Raw genomic sequence first — 13,459 nt, forward strand, 5'->3', positions numbered from 1 at the left:
TCAGCATTCTTTCTATTCTGAGTTTTGCTCTTCCTCCCTGTCTTGCTGCTCCCGGTGACTCATTGGAACCTCATGCACCTGAGCAATCTTCATTAGGCTGGAGTATTGAGGGTCACTAAATGGGCAGGCAGATCCTACTCGCACCAAATTCTACATCTTCTCTATCCTGCTCAGAATTAGGCAATAGTGAGAATCACATCAGTGAGGACTCCCCAGGGTAACTCCCTTCCGACTGTATCCCACTGTGCTACTACCTCTACCGGGCCTGTCCTGCCGGTGGGACAGGACATACCCAGGGATGGTGATGGTGGTGTCTGGGACATTACCTGTAAGGTACGATTCTGTGAGGATGACCATGTCAGGCTGTTGCTTGACTAGTCATTGAGACAGTGCTCCTCTAGCCCCCAGATGTCAGTAAGGAGGACTCTGCAGGGTTGACAGGGCTGAGATTGCTGTTGTCATTTCCGGTGCCCGGGTCAACGCCGGGAGGTCCGTCCGGTTTCATTCCTTTGTGACTTTGAATGGCTTGTGAGGCCATTTCAGAGGCCATTTCAACCACGTTGCTGTGGGCCAGGAGTCACATGTAGGCCACTAGTGAACCAGATAGTGAACAATCAACAATGGTTTCATGGTCACTATTTAACTGAATTTCAATTTCAACCCAAGTCCCCAGAGCATTAGCCTGGGTTTCTGTATTACTGGTCTAGTAACATTATCACTAAGCCAGCATCTCCCTGTATATTAAACCGGGGATATTTCTGTGCCCTGTATACTATTAGTAGCACACTATCTGGTGTACACCCAGCGTGGAAATGTACATGGACAGAAAACTATTTGGTTAACTTCACAGTTCAGAAGATTCTTTCCAACACAGATCAAGGGCAGCAGACACATGGGAACACCACCACCTGGAAGTTCCCCTCCAAGTCACTCACCATCCTGACATGGAAATATATCGGCCGTTCCTTCACTGTCGCTGGGTCAAAATCCTGGAACTCCCTCCCTAACAGCACTGTGGGTGTACCTACACCACATGGACTGCAGCGGCTCAAGAAGGCAGCTCACCCACCACCTTCTCAAGGGCAGTTATAAAATGGATAATAAAAATGCTGGCTTTGTGTCTGATGTCCACACTCCAAGAATGAATTTTGGAAGATTACAGTCAGGGTGTTGTGAGGCCGGGCATACTTGAAGCATGATAAAGCAGGTAGCTGAGCATGTTACACTACGTGTTAAGTCAGGGCAGTATGATGTCATATAGTCGATTGGGGGCGATGGTTGTGTAGTGGGAATACCATGGGTGTAGTAATCCAAAGGCCCTGGATAATGCTCTGGGGGCACAGGCCCAAAACAGCAGCTGTTAGAATTTAAATTCAATTAATAAAATCTGGAATTAAAAGCTAGTCTCAGTGATGGTGGCCGTGGTGATCATTGTAGAAACCCATCTGGGTCACTAATGTCCTTTAGGGAAGGGAATCTGCTGTCCTTACCTGGTCTGGCCTACATGTGACTCCAGTCCCACAGCAATATGATTGACTCCTAACTGCCCACTGAAACAGCCTAGAAAGCCACCCAGTTCAAGGGCAATTAGGGATGGGCAACAAATGCTGGCCTTGCCAGCGATGCCCATATCCTATGGAAGAATAATAAAAAACAATTCCCTACATTTGGCTATGGTCAGTGGCCTTTGGCATTGAGTACAGCTTGGCCAATAGGACGATAGAGGTTAAAGGGCAGATTTGCAAGTCTGCAGGAGATTCCTAAAAAAGATTGATCTTGCTTCTGGAAACTTACATGTCTATTAATATTGTGACAAAGTATTACAGCAAAATTCCTTACTCAACCACAACCCCACCCCCAACCACCCACCACACTCCCACCACCCCCAGCAACCCCCCCTCCCAAACTACCCCCACCACAACCCCTCAACACCCCATCTCACCCCCATCACACCTCCCACCTCCCCACCACTACCCAGCAACCACACACCCCCGCCCCCACCATCCACCCCCCCCCACCACACCCCTCCACACCTCCAGCACACTCCCCACCTCCCTACCACCCCCCACTACACCCCTCACCACCCCCCGAACCACACCACCCACCATATCCCTCCACACCCCTCTACAACCCCACCGCACCCAACACGTTTAAGATGCCTTTGGTTGTGAAAGGCACTTCGGTAAATGCAAGGTCCTTTACATTTAATAATGAGGTTTTCCCGGAGACTCAGCCACACACTGTTAAATGCTGAGCCTGCTCCTGCAATGACACATCATGTAAATACATTGGTTTTCATGCAAAATACCTTCCGGTTACCATGCTGTCAATCAAAAAACATTCGCAATAGGATATAAGCACTGACCTTTTGAACCAGCATGTCCCACATTCCCTGAAGCACCTGGGAAACCTTGGCTTCCAGGTGTACCCATGACTCCCATTTCTCCTTTAGGACCTAGAATTGGAGAGGGTGATCAGAATTTCAGAACTTACGCCCAGAATGAAACCCAACAGTGATGTTCACACAGTAGCTGAGGCTACGGTTAGTGTCGGTCCAAAGCTAAGAGGCAGAGCCCAGACTGGTGCGGACTGAGGCTTCACCTCGGACTCACACTACTTGGTCCAGCATCATTATGAAACTGAGAATCTATCACACCAACAGCAAGGCTTGCAAAGCTTCTTTTTTACCAACTCGAACTCCTCATGATCTCTGTGGTCATGTTATAACTCTCACTATTCATATTAACCAATGGTAGATTACTGGAAATATCTAACTTGTTTGTTTAGAGAGAGCAGGGATTGATTTGTTGTCGATTCCTGTATTTGTCTTTGTGGCATTTTCCCATTTCACAAACCTAACAAAGATCATTAGTAGTTAACAGTTGACCGATGGCCTTCTGGAAATCTTTAATTAGAATTGATCAAGTTGGAAGGAAGAACAAGGAGAGGCATTATTGAGGCACTATGAACTAAGTGATATCATTTGACATGGGATGCAGAAACTCAGGCCCACAACTCACATTTACAAATCTTTGAAGGTGGCAGGACAGGTTGAGAAAGCTGTTGAAAAGGCATATGGGATCCTGGGAATAGAGGTGTGGACTATAGTCACAAGGAAGTTATGCTAGTCCTTTATAAAGCACTAATGAGGCCGCACCTGGAGTATTATGTACAGTTTTGGTTTCCTTATCTAAGGAAGGATATACTTGACTTAGAGGGAGTGCGACAGAAGTTCACCAGATCAATCCCTGGGATGGTGGGATTGTCTCTTGAGGGGAGATTGGGAAGACTGGGTCTGTATTCCTTAGAGTTTCGAAGAATGAGAGGTGATCTCACTGAAAGTTACAAAATCCTTACAAGGCATGACAGATTAGATGTGGATAGGACATTTTCCCCTGGCTGGGGAGTCTAGAACCAGGGGACACAGTCTCAGAATAAGGGGCGGGTCATTGAGGATCGAGATGAGGAAGAATTTCTTCACCCAGAGGGTGGAGAATCATTGGAATTCTCTATCCTAGAGGGCTGTGGAGGATCAGTTGTTGAGTATGTGTAAGACAGAGGTCAATAGATTTCAGATACTAATGACATCAAGGGATCTGGGGACAGTGCGGGAAAAATGGCATAAGAGGTAGATGGTCAGCCTGATCTGATTGAACGGTGGAGTAGGCTCGATGGGTCGAATGGCCTACTGCTGTTCCTATGTCCCTATGTTCCTAGGCTCCAGTGGAGTGTTGTGTCCAACTCGGGCACTGAACTTTAGGAAGGATGTCTGGTCCTCAGAGAAGGTGTGGAGGAGATTGCCTGGAATGTTCCCAGGGATGAAGGATTTCAGTTCATATAGAGAAACTTGAAAAGCTGGGAGTGCTCTCCTTGGAGCAGAGAAGGTTAAGGGGAGATTTAACAGAGGTGTTCAAAATCAGGAAGGGTTTTTATTGGATAGATAGGGAGAAATTGTTTCCACTGGGAGGAGAGTTGGTGACCAGAGGACACAGATTTTAGAAAATTGGTAAAAGGATCAGGGTGGAAGATGAGGAGAATTTTATTCTAAAGCATTGGGTTGTGATGGTCTGGAATGTGCTACCAGACAGGGCAGTGGAAGCAATTCAATAGTAACTTTCAAAAGGGGAATTTGATAAATATTTAAGGGTAGAAGCATACAAGAGTAGCGGGGAGTGGGGTTAATTGAATAGCTCTTTCAAAGAGCCAGCACAGGAAGGATGGGCTGAATGGTCTCTGTGTGATTCAATGATTTAAGATTTTAAACTACCCTTCGAATAATTAACGAATAAGTAACAAAGGTAAATGTTCTGCAAACAATATCTTACCTTGTATACCCGAAGGACCATCTTTTCCTGGAGGCCCAATTTGTCCTGGGTAACCAGGGGGTCCAGGGAGACCTTTGGATCCCTGTCTCCCCTTCTCCCCCTGCGGACCTGGGATATCCAACCCTGGAAAACCAGGGTCACCCTTTGGCCCTGCTGATCCCTGGAATCCTGCATTATAGAAAGCAGAATAATCAAATATCTAAACATTGAATTAGTGAGTAACATTCTCTCTTCAGTTACATGGGTTAAAGTAAGAGTTTGTCACAAACAGAACTGTAGAAATTCCAGCCTATCCTGGCCTTGCCCAACGCTAACTATTCACTCGAATCCCATACCTCTGCCCTTCTGTTATCATTCCTTTTCCTTTCGTTTGCTTGTCTCTGGTTCTTTCCAGCTCTAATTTTTCTGTTTCTTTTTCTCACTATCTTCCTTTGTTTTTTCCCTCTGTCAGCTTGGCTTAGTTGGATCACTCTCATCTCTGAGTCAGAGGCCATGGGCTCAAGGCCCACTCCAGAGAATGGATCAATAGATTCAGGCTGACACTCCCAGTGCAGTACCAAGGGAAGGCCAGCAGTGCTGTGTTCTGGACAAGGCATTAGACCAGTCCTCTCAGGTAGACGTAAAACATCCCAAGGCACTATTTCAAAGAAGAGCAGGGAAGTTCCCTCCAGGATCCTGAGGCCAATATTTACTATTTAACTAGCATTCGCCCACATGCAGCAAGACCTGGACAATATCCAGGCTTGGGCTGATAAGCGAAAAGTAACATTCACACCACACAAGTGCCAGGCAATGACCATCTCCAATAAGAGAGAATCTAACCATCGCCCCTTGACATTCAATGGCATTACCATCATTGAATCCCCCAGTATCAACATCCTGGGGGTTACCATTGACCAGAAACTGAACTGGACCAGCCATATAAATACTATGGCTACAAGAGCAGGTCAGCGGCTGGGAATTCTGCAGCAAGTAACTCACCTCCTGACTCCCCAAAGCCTGTCCACCATCTACAAGGCACAAGTCAGGAGTGTGGTGGAAAACTCCCCACTTGCCTGGATGAGTGCAGCTCCTACAACACTCAAGAAGCTTCACCCCATCCAGGACAGAGCAGCCGCGCTTGATTGGCACCCCATCCACAAACGTTCACTCCCTCCACCACCGATGCACAGTAGCAGCAGTGTGTGTACCATCTACAAGATGCACTGCAGGAACTCACCATGGTTCCTTAGGCAGCAGCTTCTAAACCCACGATTACTACCATCTAGAAGGACAAGGGCAGCAGACACATGGGAACACCACCACCTGCAAATTCACTCACCATCCTGACTTGGAAATATATCACCGTTCCTTCACTGTCGCTGAGTCAAAATCCTGGAACTCCCTCCCTAACAGCACTGTGGGTGTACCTACACCACATGAACTACAGCGGCTCAAGAAGGCAGCTCACCACCCCCTTCTCAAGGGGCAATTAGAGATGGGCAATAAATGCTGGCCCAGCCAGCGAAGTCCACATCCCGTGAATGAACTTTTAAAAAAAATCACTAAAAACAGATTATCTGCTCGTTATTGCATTCCTGTGCGTGGGATCTTGCTGTGCGTAAGTTGGCTGCTGCGTTTCCTACATTGCAACAGTGACTACACTTTAAAAGTATCTCATTGGCTGTGAGGAGCTTGAGGCTGCCCTGTGGCTGCGAAGGGTGCTATAAAAATCTTCCTTCCCCTACCCCCCACCACCCCACCCCCAGGCGACGAGTATGTTGAAGGTACCTGGGAGGCCGGCCGGTCCTTGGGGCCCTGGGTTTCCGGGCTGACCTGGTGGCCCGACTCCTGCTGCTCCAGGGAGTCCAGGAGGGCCCTGGAGACCTGCTGGGCCAGTGCTGCCTAAAAGAGCAGAAAAAAACCAATGTCCGTTTGAACTGTCTCAATTCCATTTTAAAAATCCACGGCTAACCCTCAAAATGAGGACAGTGAAGCTCAAACTCCTCTGTTTCCTTTTACCCGTCATCAGAAGTCTTTAAGGGCCGAAGCTTTGACCACCTCGTTGCTCAGATGTAGAAAGATAGGAACATGAGTGAGACCTTCAGCCCCTTGAACAACTGGGTCACGGCGGAACTGCACCTTAACACCATCCACTCACCTTGATTCTGTAACATTTAATACCCTTACTCAACAAACCACACCCACAGCCTCAACAGCTTTTGCAAGAGGAGATTTTTGGTCTCTTGGGGAATTGAGGGATATTGGGAGCAGGTGGGAAAATGGAGTTGAAGCCCAAAGTCAGCCATGATGGTGTTGAATGGTGAAGCAGGCTCGATGGGCTGAATGGTCTTCTGCTGCTCCTACTTTCTGTGTTCAAGTGAAGCATAAGCACTGGCAATGGACCCATGGCCTGCACAATGTAAATAATTTATAATGTTTAATAAACTGCTTGGTTTGGGTGATGGGTGGGAATCTGTTCAATGGGTGGTTCCTGTCCAGCTCTAGGCTGGAGTGATGTCCTCAATATTTGAGATTTTCCCTGTGTTAGTAGAGTCCCTTCCCCAGGCCAATGCTCGACGTGTGCAGGATCTGCTGTTGTATTCTAGGCTTTTCATGCCAAAAAACAAACAATGCATTGAATTTTCTACCCAATTTCCTGAATTTTAGTTGCATGTTCCTTATTTTTCTGATTTGTTGCAGTTTTACCCTGAGGCAACCAATGAAATGTGATGTCTGAAGCACAATGGTGCCTACAGGAAGTAAACAAATGTAAAGGTCGTTGAGCTCGTGTGACAACTTCACGATGGAAGAGGCTGAGCTTTAACCAATGAGAGATTAAAAACTGAAGGTGGCTTCACCTTAATAATTCTTTCCAAACTGGATACATAATCAAATGGATGATTCCTTTTTGGGCCCAGATTAACCTGTTAAATTATACAACACAATGCACCTGACTCTCCCAGAAACCGGAAATATGATCAGTGATTGAGTTGTCATACTGCTTCCAATTTCCAAAGTTGAGCGGTTGACCTATTACAGATTCTTTTGCTTTCATGAACCTTGTGATATATTGCATGGACAGCCTTGTGCTTCCAATTGTTAATTGCAAATTGCTCTACCACTTTCGGTTAAAAACTTGGGACAGTAGGGGTGATTTTCCACGCGTGTACTCCTGAGTGGCCGTCTCACTGTTGGGAATTGCATGCAGCCACGTTCCATTAGGGACAGGAAGTCATGAGACAACCCAGGGAAGACTCCTTGACGGGGATCTAAATTCACAAGGTTTGGTGCTAATATGCATCAGTTCAAAGAATACTTGCTGGATAGTACAGTTTGCAGCAGGTTGATTGCACTGAACAGATCAGTGTGAGTCAGGGAATCTGGGGTAGTTGTCTCTGCTGAGGATAGACCCTGTAGGAATATGAAACCCTCTGGCAACCATTGTCAATAACTGGGAAACTACAAAAACCTTAAGCTGCAACAGTTGTGAGATAGCTATATCAGGAATTAAGAAAATGCATTTTTCAAGTTTCGTGGATATAAAAGAGGAATTTGCCGGGTGTTAATTTTTGAGTTGGTGCTGGGGAAACTGCCAGTCCAGATCATGTAGATTTGAAGTTCATTCTTTGTAACTTTCATTGGAGTTGACTTTTTGCTCACCTTTATCACCTGGGAAGCCAGGTGAACCAGGACGTCCTGATGCTCCGGGTATACCAGGGAGGCCTGGGTCACCTTTATCACCTTGAGCCCCATCGAGTCCTGGGGCACCTGGAAATCCTCGGGGGCCTGGGAGTCCTGCTCCTGGTTGTCCCTGAATTCAGTAAAGAATAAGTGGGTTAGAATTACAGAATTATACAACGTATGAGGCTATTCGGTCCATCGTGCCTGTGCCAGCTCTTTGGAAAGGCTATTCAATTAATCCTACCCCCCCCCCCACCCCGCCCCCCTGTTTTTCCCCTGGAGCCCCTGAAGTTTTTATTTTTCAAATACTTATCCAATTCTCTTTTGAAAGTTACTGTTGAGTCTGCTTCCACCACCCTGTTAGGCAGCGTCTACCACAACACAACACGCTGTAAAAAACTTCTCCTCATGTTACCTCTGGTTCTTTTGCTAATCACTTTCAATCTGTGGTCCCTGGTTACTGACCATCCTGACAACTGTAAATGGAAGTGGTAATGGAACAATAGATGACCTTTAAGAACAAGATGTTTCAGGTACAGCAGCGCTTCCCAAATTGACCCCTGTAGCTGTCACAGAAAGAGCAGGCAGAGCCGTGAGCTCCTCCCTCAGGGACTGCGCCCTCCACCAAGGCCCAGGTGCTGCCCTTGCCCTCCTTGTCTCTTGGTTCCCCTCTACAGAATGGCGGGGGAGAGCAATGGACATGTTGGGTTGGCGGAGAGGTTTCATGAACATCTTGCGTAGGCCGCAAACCTCAAATAAGAAGCGACCAGTCTCTCGTTCATTCCAGGCAGGGCAGCAGCTACAAGGCTTCTCCCGGTGACAGGCTCGGGTTAACAGCTGCCCTCTTTATAGGGGGCAACGGGCAATCGGGTGTTTGCCCCCTAGAAAGGTGGCGTCCATGCAATGTGCAGCAAGATGCATGTGCAGCCATCCTGCAGCAGGAGGTAAGAGCAGAGAGCTGTTACTGAGTCTTCTGTCACTGGGGATTATGGAGACAGAAACCTACATAAGTACATAAAATAATAACATTTTTACAAAGTAGATCAAAATACAGATTTTCATATTTATATGGCACATTATAAGCTGATCTATAATACACAAACTTTAATAATTAGATACTGAATGTCACTAGGCTGCTTTATTACTGTTTTGTTTTTGACTGTGTCTGGGGTCATGTTAATTTTCTAGTGTTGAAATGGGGTCACATTGGAAAATAGTTTGGGAAATGTCTGAGGTGCAGACCGGATACATTGGAAGGGAGAGAGTCAGGGGAATCAAAGCCAGGGCTCCGTGAATGATCAGGGAGATGGAGGTTGTGACGGGAAAAAGAGGGTGTATGATGGAAGTCAAGAGAACTAGGTCAAATATAATAGGCTGAGAGGGGAGGTAAAGAGGAAAATAAGACTGGCAGAGAGAGAGAGAGTTTGAGAATGGAATAGCAGTTAACATAAAGGGGAGCCTAAAAATCCTCTTCCAGCATGTAAATAGTACAAAGAGGTGGTGTGGGTCCTATATTTTTTATTCATTCATGGGATGTGGACATTGCTGGCTAGGCAAGAATTTATTGCCCATCCCTAATTGCCCTTGCGAAGGTGGTGGTGAGCTGCCTTCTTCAGCCGCTGCAGTCCATGTGGTGTAGGTACACCCACAGTGCTGTTAGGGAGGGAGTTCCAGGGTTTTGACCCAGCAACAGTGAAGGAACGGTGATATATTTCCAAGTCAGGATAGTGAGTGGCTTGGAGGGGAACTTCCAGGTGGTGGTGTTCCCATGTGTCTGCTGCCCTTGTCCTTCTAGATGGTTGTGGCCGTGGGTTTGGAAGGTGCTGCCTAAGGACCCTTGGTGAGTTGCTGCAACGCATCTTGTAGATGGTACACACTGCTGTTACTGTGCGTCAGTGGTGGAGGGAGTGAATGTTTGTGGATGTGGTGCCAATTAAGCGGGCTGCTTTGTCCAGGACGGTGTCAAAAATCTTGAGTGTTGTGGGAGTTACACATGGCCAAGCAAGTGGGGAGTATTCCATCACACTCCTGACTTGTACCTTGTAGATGGTAGACAGGATTTGGGGATTTAGGAGGTGAGTTACTCACCACAGAATTCCCAGCCTCTGACCTGCTCTTGTAGCCACAGTATTTATCTGGCTAGTCCAGTTCAGTTTCTGATCAATGGTAACCCCCAGGATGTTGATAGTGGGGGATTCAGTGATGGTGCTGCCACTGAATGTCAAGGGGCGATGGTTAGATTCTCTCTTGTTGGAGATGGTCATTGCCTGACACTTGTGCGGTGCGAATATTACTTGCTACTTGTCAGCCTAAGCCTGGATATTGTCCAGGTCTTGCTGCATTTGGACATGGACTGCTTCAGTTCCTGAGGAGTCGCGAATGGTGAATATTGTGCAATTATCAGTGAACATCCCCACTTCTGACCTTATGTTGGAAGGAAGGTCATTGATGAAGCAGCTGAAGATGGTTGGGCCTAGGACACTACCCTGAGGAACTCCTGCAGTGATGTCCTGGAGCTGAGATGACTGACCTCCAACAACCATAACCATCTTCCTTTGTGCTAGGTATGACTCCAACCAGCAGAGGGTTTTCTCCCTGATTCCCATTGACTCCAGTTTTGCTAGGGCTCCTTGATGCCACACTCGGTCAAATGCTGCCTTGATGTCAAGGGCAGTCACTCTTACCTCACCTCTGGACAAAGAGGGTGATGTATGCTTAGAGGCACAGGGGAAGAATAGAATACATAATGAGCTCTTTGTAACAGTGTTTACAAAGGTGCAGGATGCTGACAAAACATCTGTATTGGTAGAGGAGAGATGATAGTGGCAATGGATTGGGTAGAAATTGAGAGCGAGGTGAACTGAGAAAGCTGGCTATGTTTAGAGTGGATATGTCACCTGGTCTCGTTGGTTTACATCCCAGGCTGCTGAAGGAAGTGGGGTTGGAGATAGCGGAAGGGTTTGACATAATCTTCCAATCTTCCCTAGCTATGGGAGAAGTGTCAGAGGATTGGAGAGCGGCAAATGTTATTCAAGAAATGGTGAAAGGACAGTCAGACTGGTTAGTTTAACAGTAGTGGGTAAGGTTTTAGAAGCAATGATCAGGGAAAATAATCAACAGGCAGGTGGAGAGGTTTGAGTTAATGAAGGATAACCAACATAGATTTGTAAAAGGCAGATCATGTCTGACTAATCTCATTAAATTTTTTGATGAAGTAACAGAGAAGGTTAATGAAGGGAATGTGGTGGATGTTGTCTATATGGATTTTATGAAAGTGTTTGACACAGTGCCACATGAAAGGCTGGGTAACAAAATTATTGCTCATTCAATGGGAGAGTCAGTGTCAGCTTGGATAAAAAAAATTATCTTAAGGACAGAAAACAGCGAGTTATGGTAAATGTTTATTTTTCAGGTTGGAGGACGGTAGACAGTTATGTTCCCCAAGGGTCAGTGCTGGGATCACTGCTTTCTTTTTGATAATAAATGACTTCGATATTGGAATGCAGAGTAAAATCTCAAAAAATTGCCAATGATAGCAAACTTGGAGGTGAGTAACCAGTGAGAATGATACTAATCAACTCAACAGGACATAGGTTAGCAGAATAGGCAGACGAGTGGTAGATGGAATTTAATACAGACAAGTGTGAGGTGATGCATTTTGAAAGAAGAGATTGTCTTCAGTTCTCTGCCTGAAGACAGGTCTGACCCACAGCTCCATGACCACGGGTAGGGCAAGGAGGTCCCGAATCCAGCCCAGCAGAACAGGGATCGAACCCCATGCTGTTGACCACCAACCTGATCCACACCGGCCATCCAACCAACTGAGCCAACCGGCCCACCGAGGTGTCCAAGTTGCCGTGGCAACATACACTTTCACATGCATGTTGTAGTCTGGAGCTATGGACAGTGTTGGTAGAGGCTCCGATATTCTCTCCATTGAATAGCTGACTAGGAATTTCCCACTCTTACCACCTGCCATTTTGGAAGGATTTGCAGCTTGGTAAGTAACCTGTCTGACTGCAATATGAACGCACCTTCCTTGGCTGGCAAGTCCAGGAGTGGGAGTTGAACCCAGAGCTTCTAGCATAGGGTCAGAGGTGCTACCCACTGCACCACAACAGCTCCTTCAGAAGAGACCGAGGGAGGCGATATGGACTCAAGAGTACAGTTCTAAGGCATGTGCAGGTACAGAGTGACCTAGGGATGCATCTGCATAGATCTTTGAAGTTGGCAGGACATTTGTAGTTAGCAAAGCATATGAGATCTTGGGCTTCCTAACTAGATGTATTGAGTACAAAAGCTGGGAAATTATGCTGAACCTTTATTAAGCTCTGGTTAGGAAACAGCTAGAATATTGTATTCAGTTCTGGTCATCGCACTTCAGGAAGGATGTGAGTGTCCGTGAGAGGGTGCAGAGGAGATTTACCAGGATAGCTCCAGGGTTGGGCTTTTTAGTTATAAGGTTAAGTTGGAGAAACTTGGGACCAAATCTTCCAGTCTCCAGATCCCCTGACCTGATTACCCCCCTACTCACTCACCCACCAACCCACCCACCCTATCCACTTCACCACCTCACCCGCTTATCCCCCTGCCATCCTTCGCATCTCACCCACTTACCCATTCACTCACACTCACTCACTAACATTTAGACTGGGTCTTTAAACTTCCATATGGCAGCTAGTGCCATAAAAAGGGGATGTGGACTGTCTTCCCCCTGGTCCTACTCCACTTTGACAGAGTGCCCTGAGGAATGCTGTGCATTTCTGTGAAAGCTGGGGTCAGAGGTCCCAGGAGTAACACGGAGCAGCGTCGGGTTGGGGGAATTGATGAGCGCGGTGACAATCTGACCAATCATTGCCGCTGCTTGGAAGATCCAGGCCAAGGGGCTGTTCTCCTCAGAGTAAAGGAGATTGAGGGGAGATTGACAGAGGGGCACAAGATGGTGACAGGTTTGCATAAGGTAGACAAAGTAAATCTGTTCCCATTGGCTAAAGGTACAAGGACCATGGGGACACAAATTGAAGGTTTTGGGTAATAGACATGGGGGATGTGAGGAAGAACATTTTTACGCAGTGAGTGGTAACAATCTGGAACTCACTGACCATGAGGTTGGTGGAAGTGGAGACGATGAATGATTTCAAATTGAAATGGGAAGGGAACTTGAGGGAAATAAACTTGCCGGGCTACAGAGCTAGAGCGGGGAAATGGGACTGACTGGATTGCTCTAGAGAGAGCTGTATGGACTTGTTGGGCCAAATGGCCTCCCACTGTGCCATAAATACTTACTGACTCCATATTTAGTATATTACAACCCTTCCTGATTTTAAACGCCTCTATTAAATCTCTCCTTAACCTTCTCTGCTCTAAGGAGAACAATCCCAGCTTCTCCAGTCTCTCCACATTAACTGAAATCCCTCATCGCTGGTCCCATTCTGGTAAATCTCCTCCACACCCTCCCCAAAGGCATGACA

General features: G+C 46.8%; 1 protein-coding gene across 1 annotated transcript in view; it reads right to left on the reverse strand.

The window, feature by feature from the left end:
* Window positions 1-13,459, reverse strand: part of LOC121284041 (collagen alpha-1(IV) chain-like) — a 208,769-nt gene that overhangs the window by 30,589 nt on the left and 164,721 nt on the right. The window contains exons 30-33 of the mRNA XM_041199004.1: window positions 7,968-8,118; window positions 6,096-6,209; window positions 4,326-4,493; window positions 2,366-2,455 (exon numbers count right to left, since the gene is read on the reverse strand). Of these exons, the coding sequence (XP_041054938.1) occupies window positions 2,366-2,455; window positions 4,326-4,493; window positions 6,096-6,209; window positions 7,968-8,118 (523 nt within the window). The remainder of the gene's footprint in view (window positions 1-2,365; window positions 2,456-4,325; window positions 4,494-6,095; window positions 6,210-7,967; window positions 8,119-13,459) is intronic.

This window comes from Carcharodon carcharias, chromosome 11 (assembly GCF_017639515.1).
Source record: "Carcharodon carcharias isolate sCarCar2 chromosome 11, sCarCar2.pri, whole genome shotgun sequence".
NCBI lineage: Eukaryota > Metazoa > Chordata > Chondrichthyes > Lamniformes > Lamnidae > Carcharodon > Carcharodon carcharias.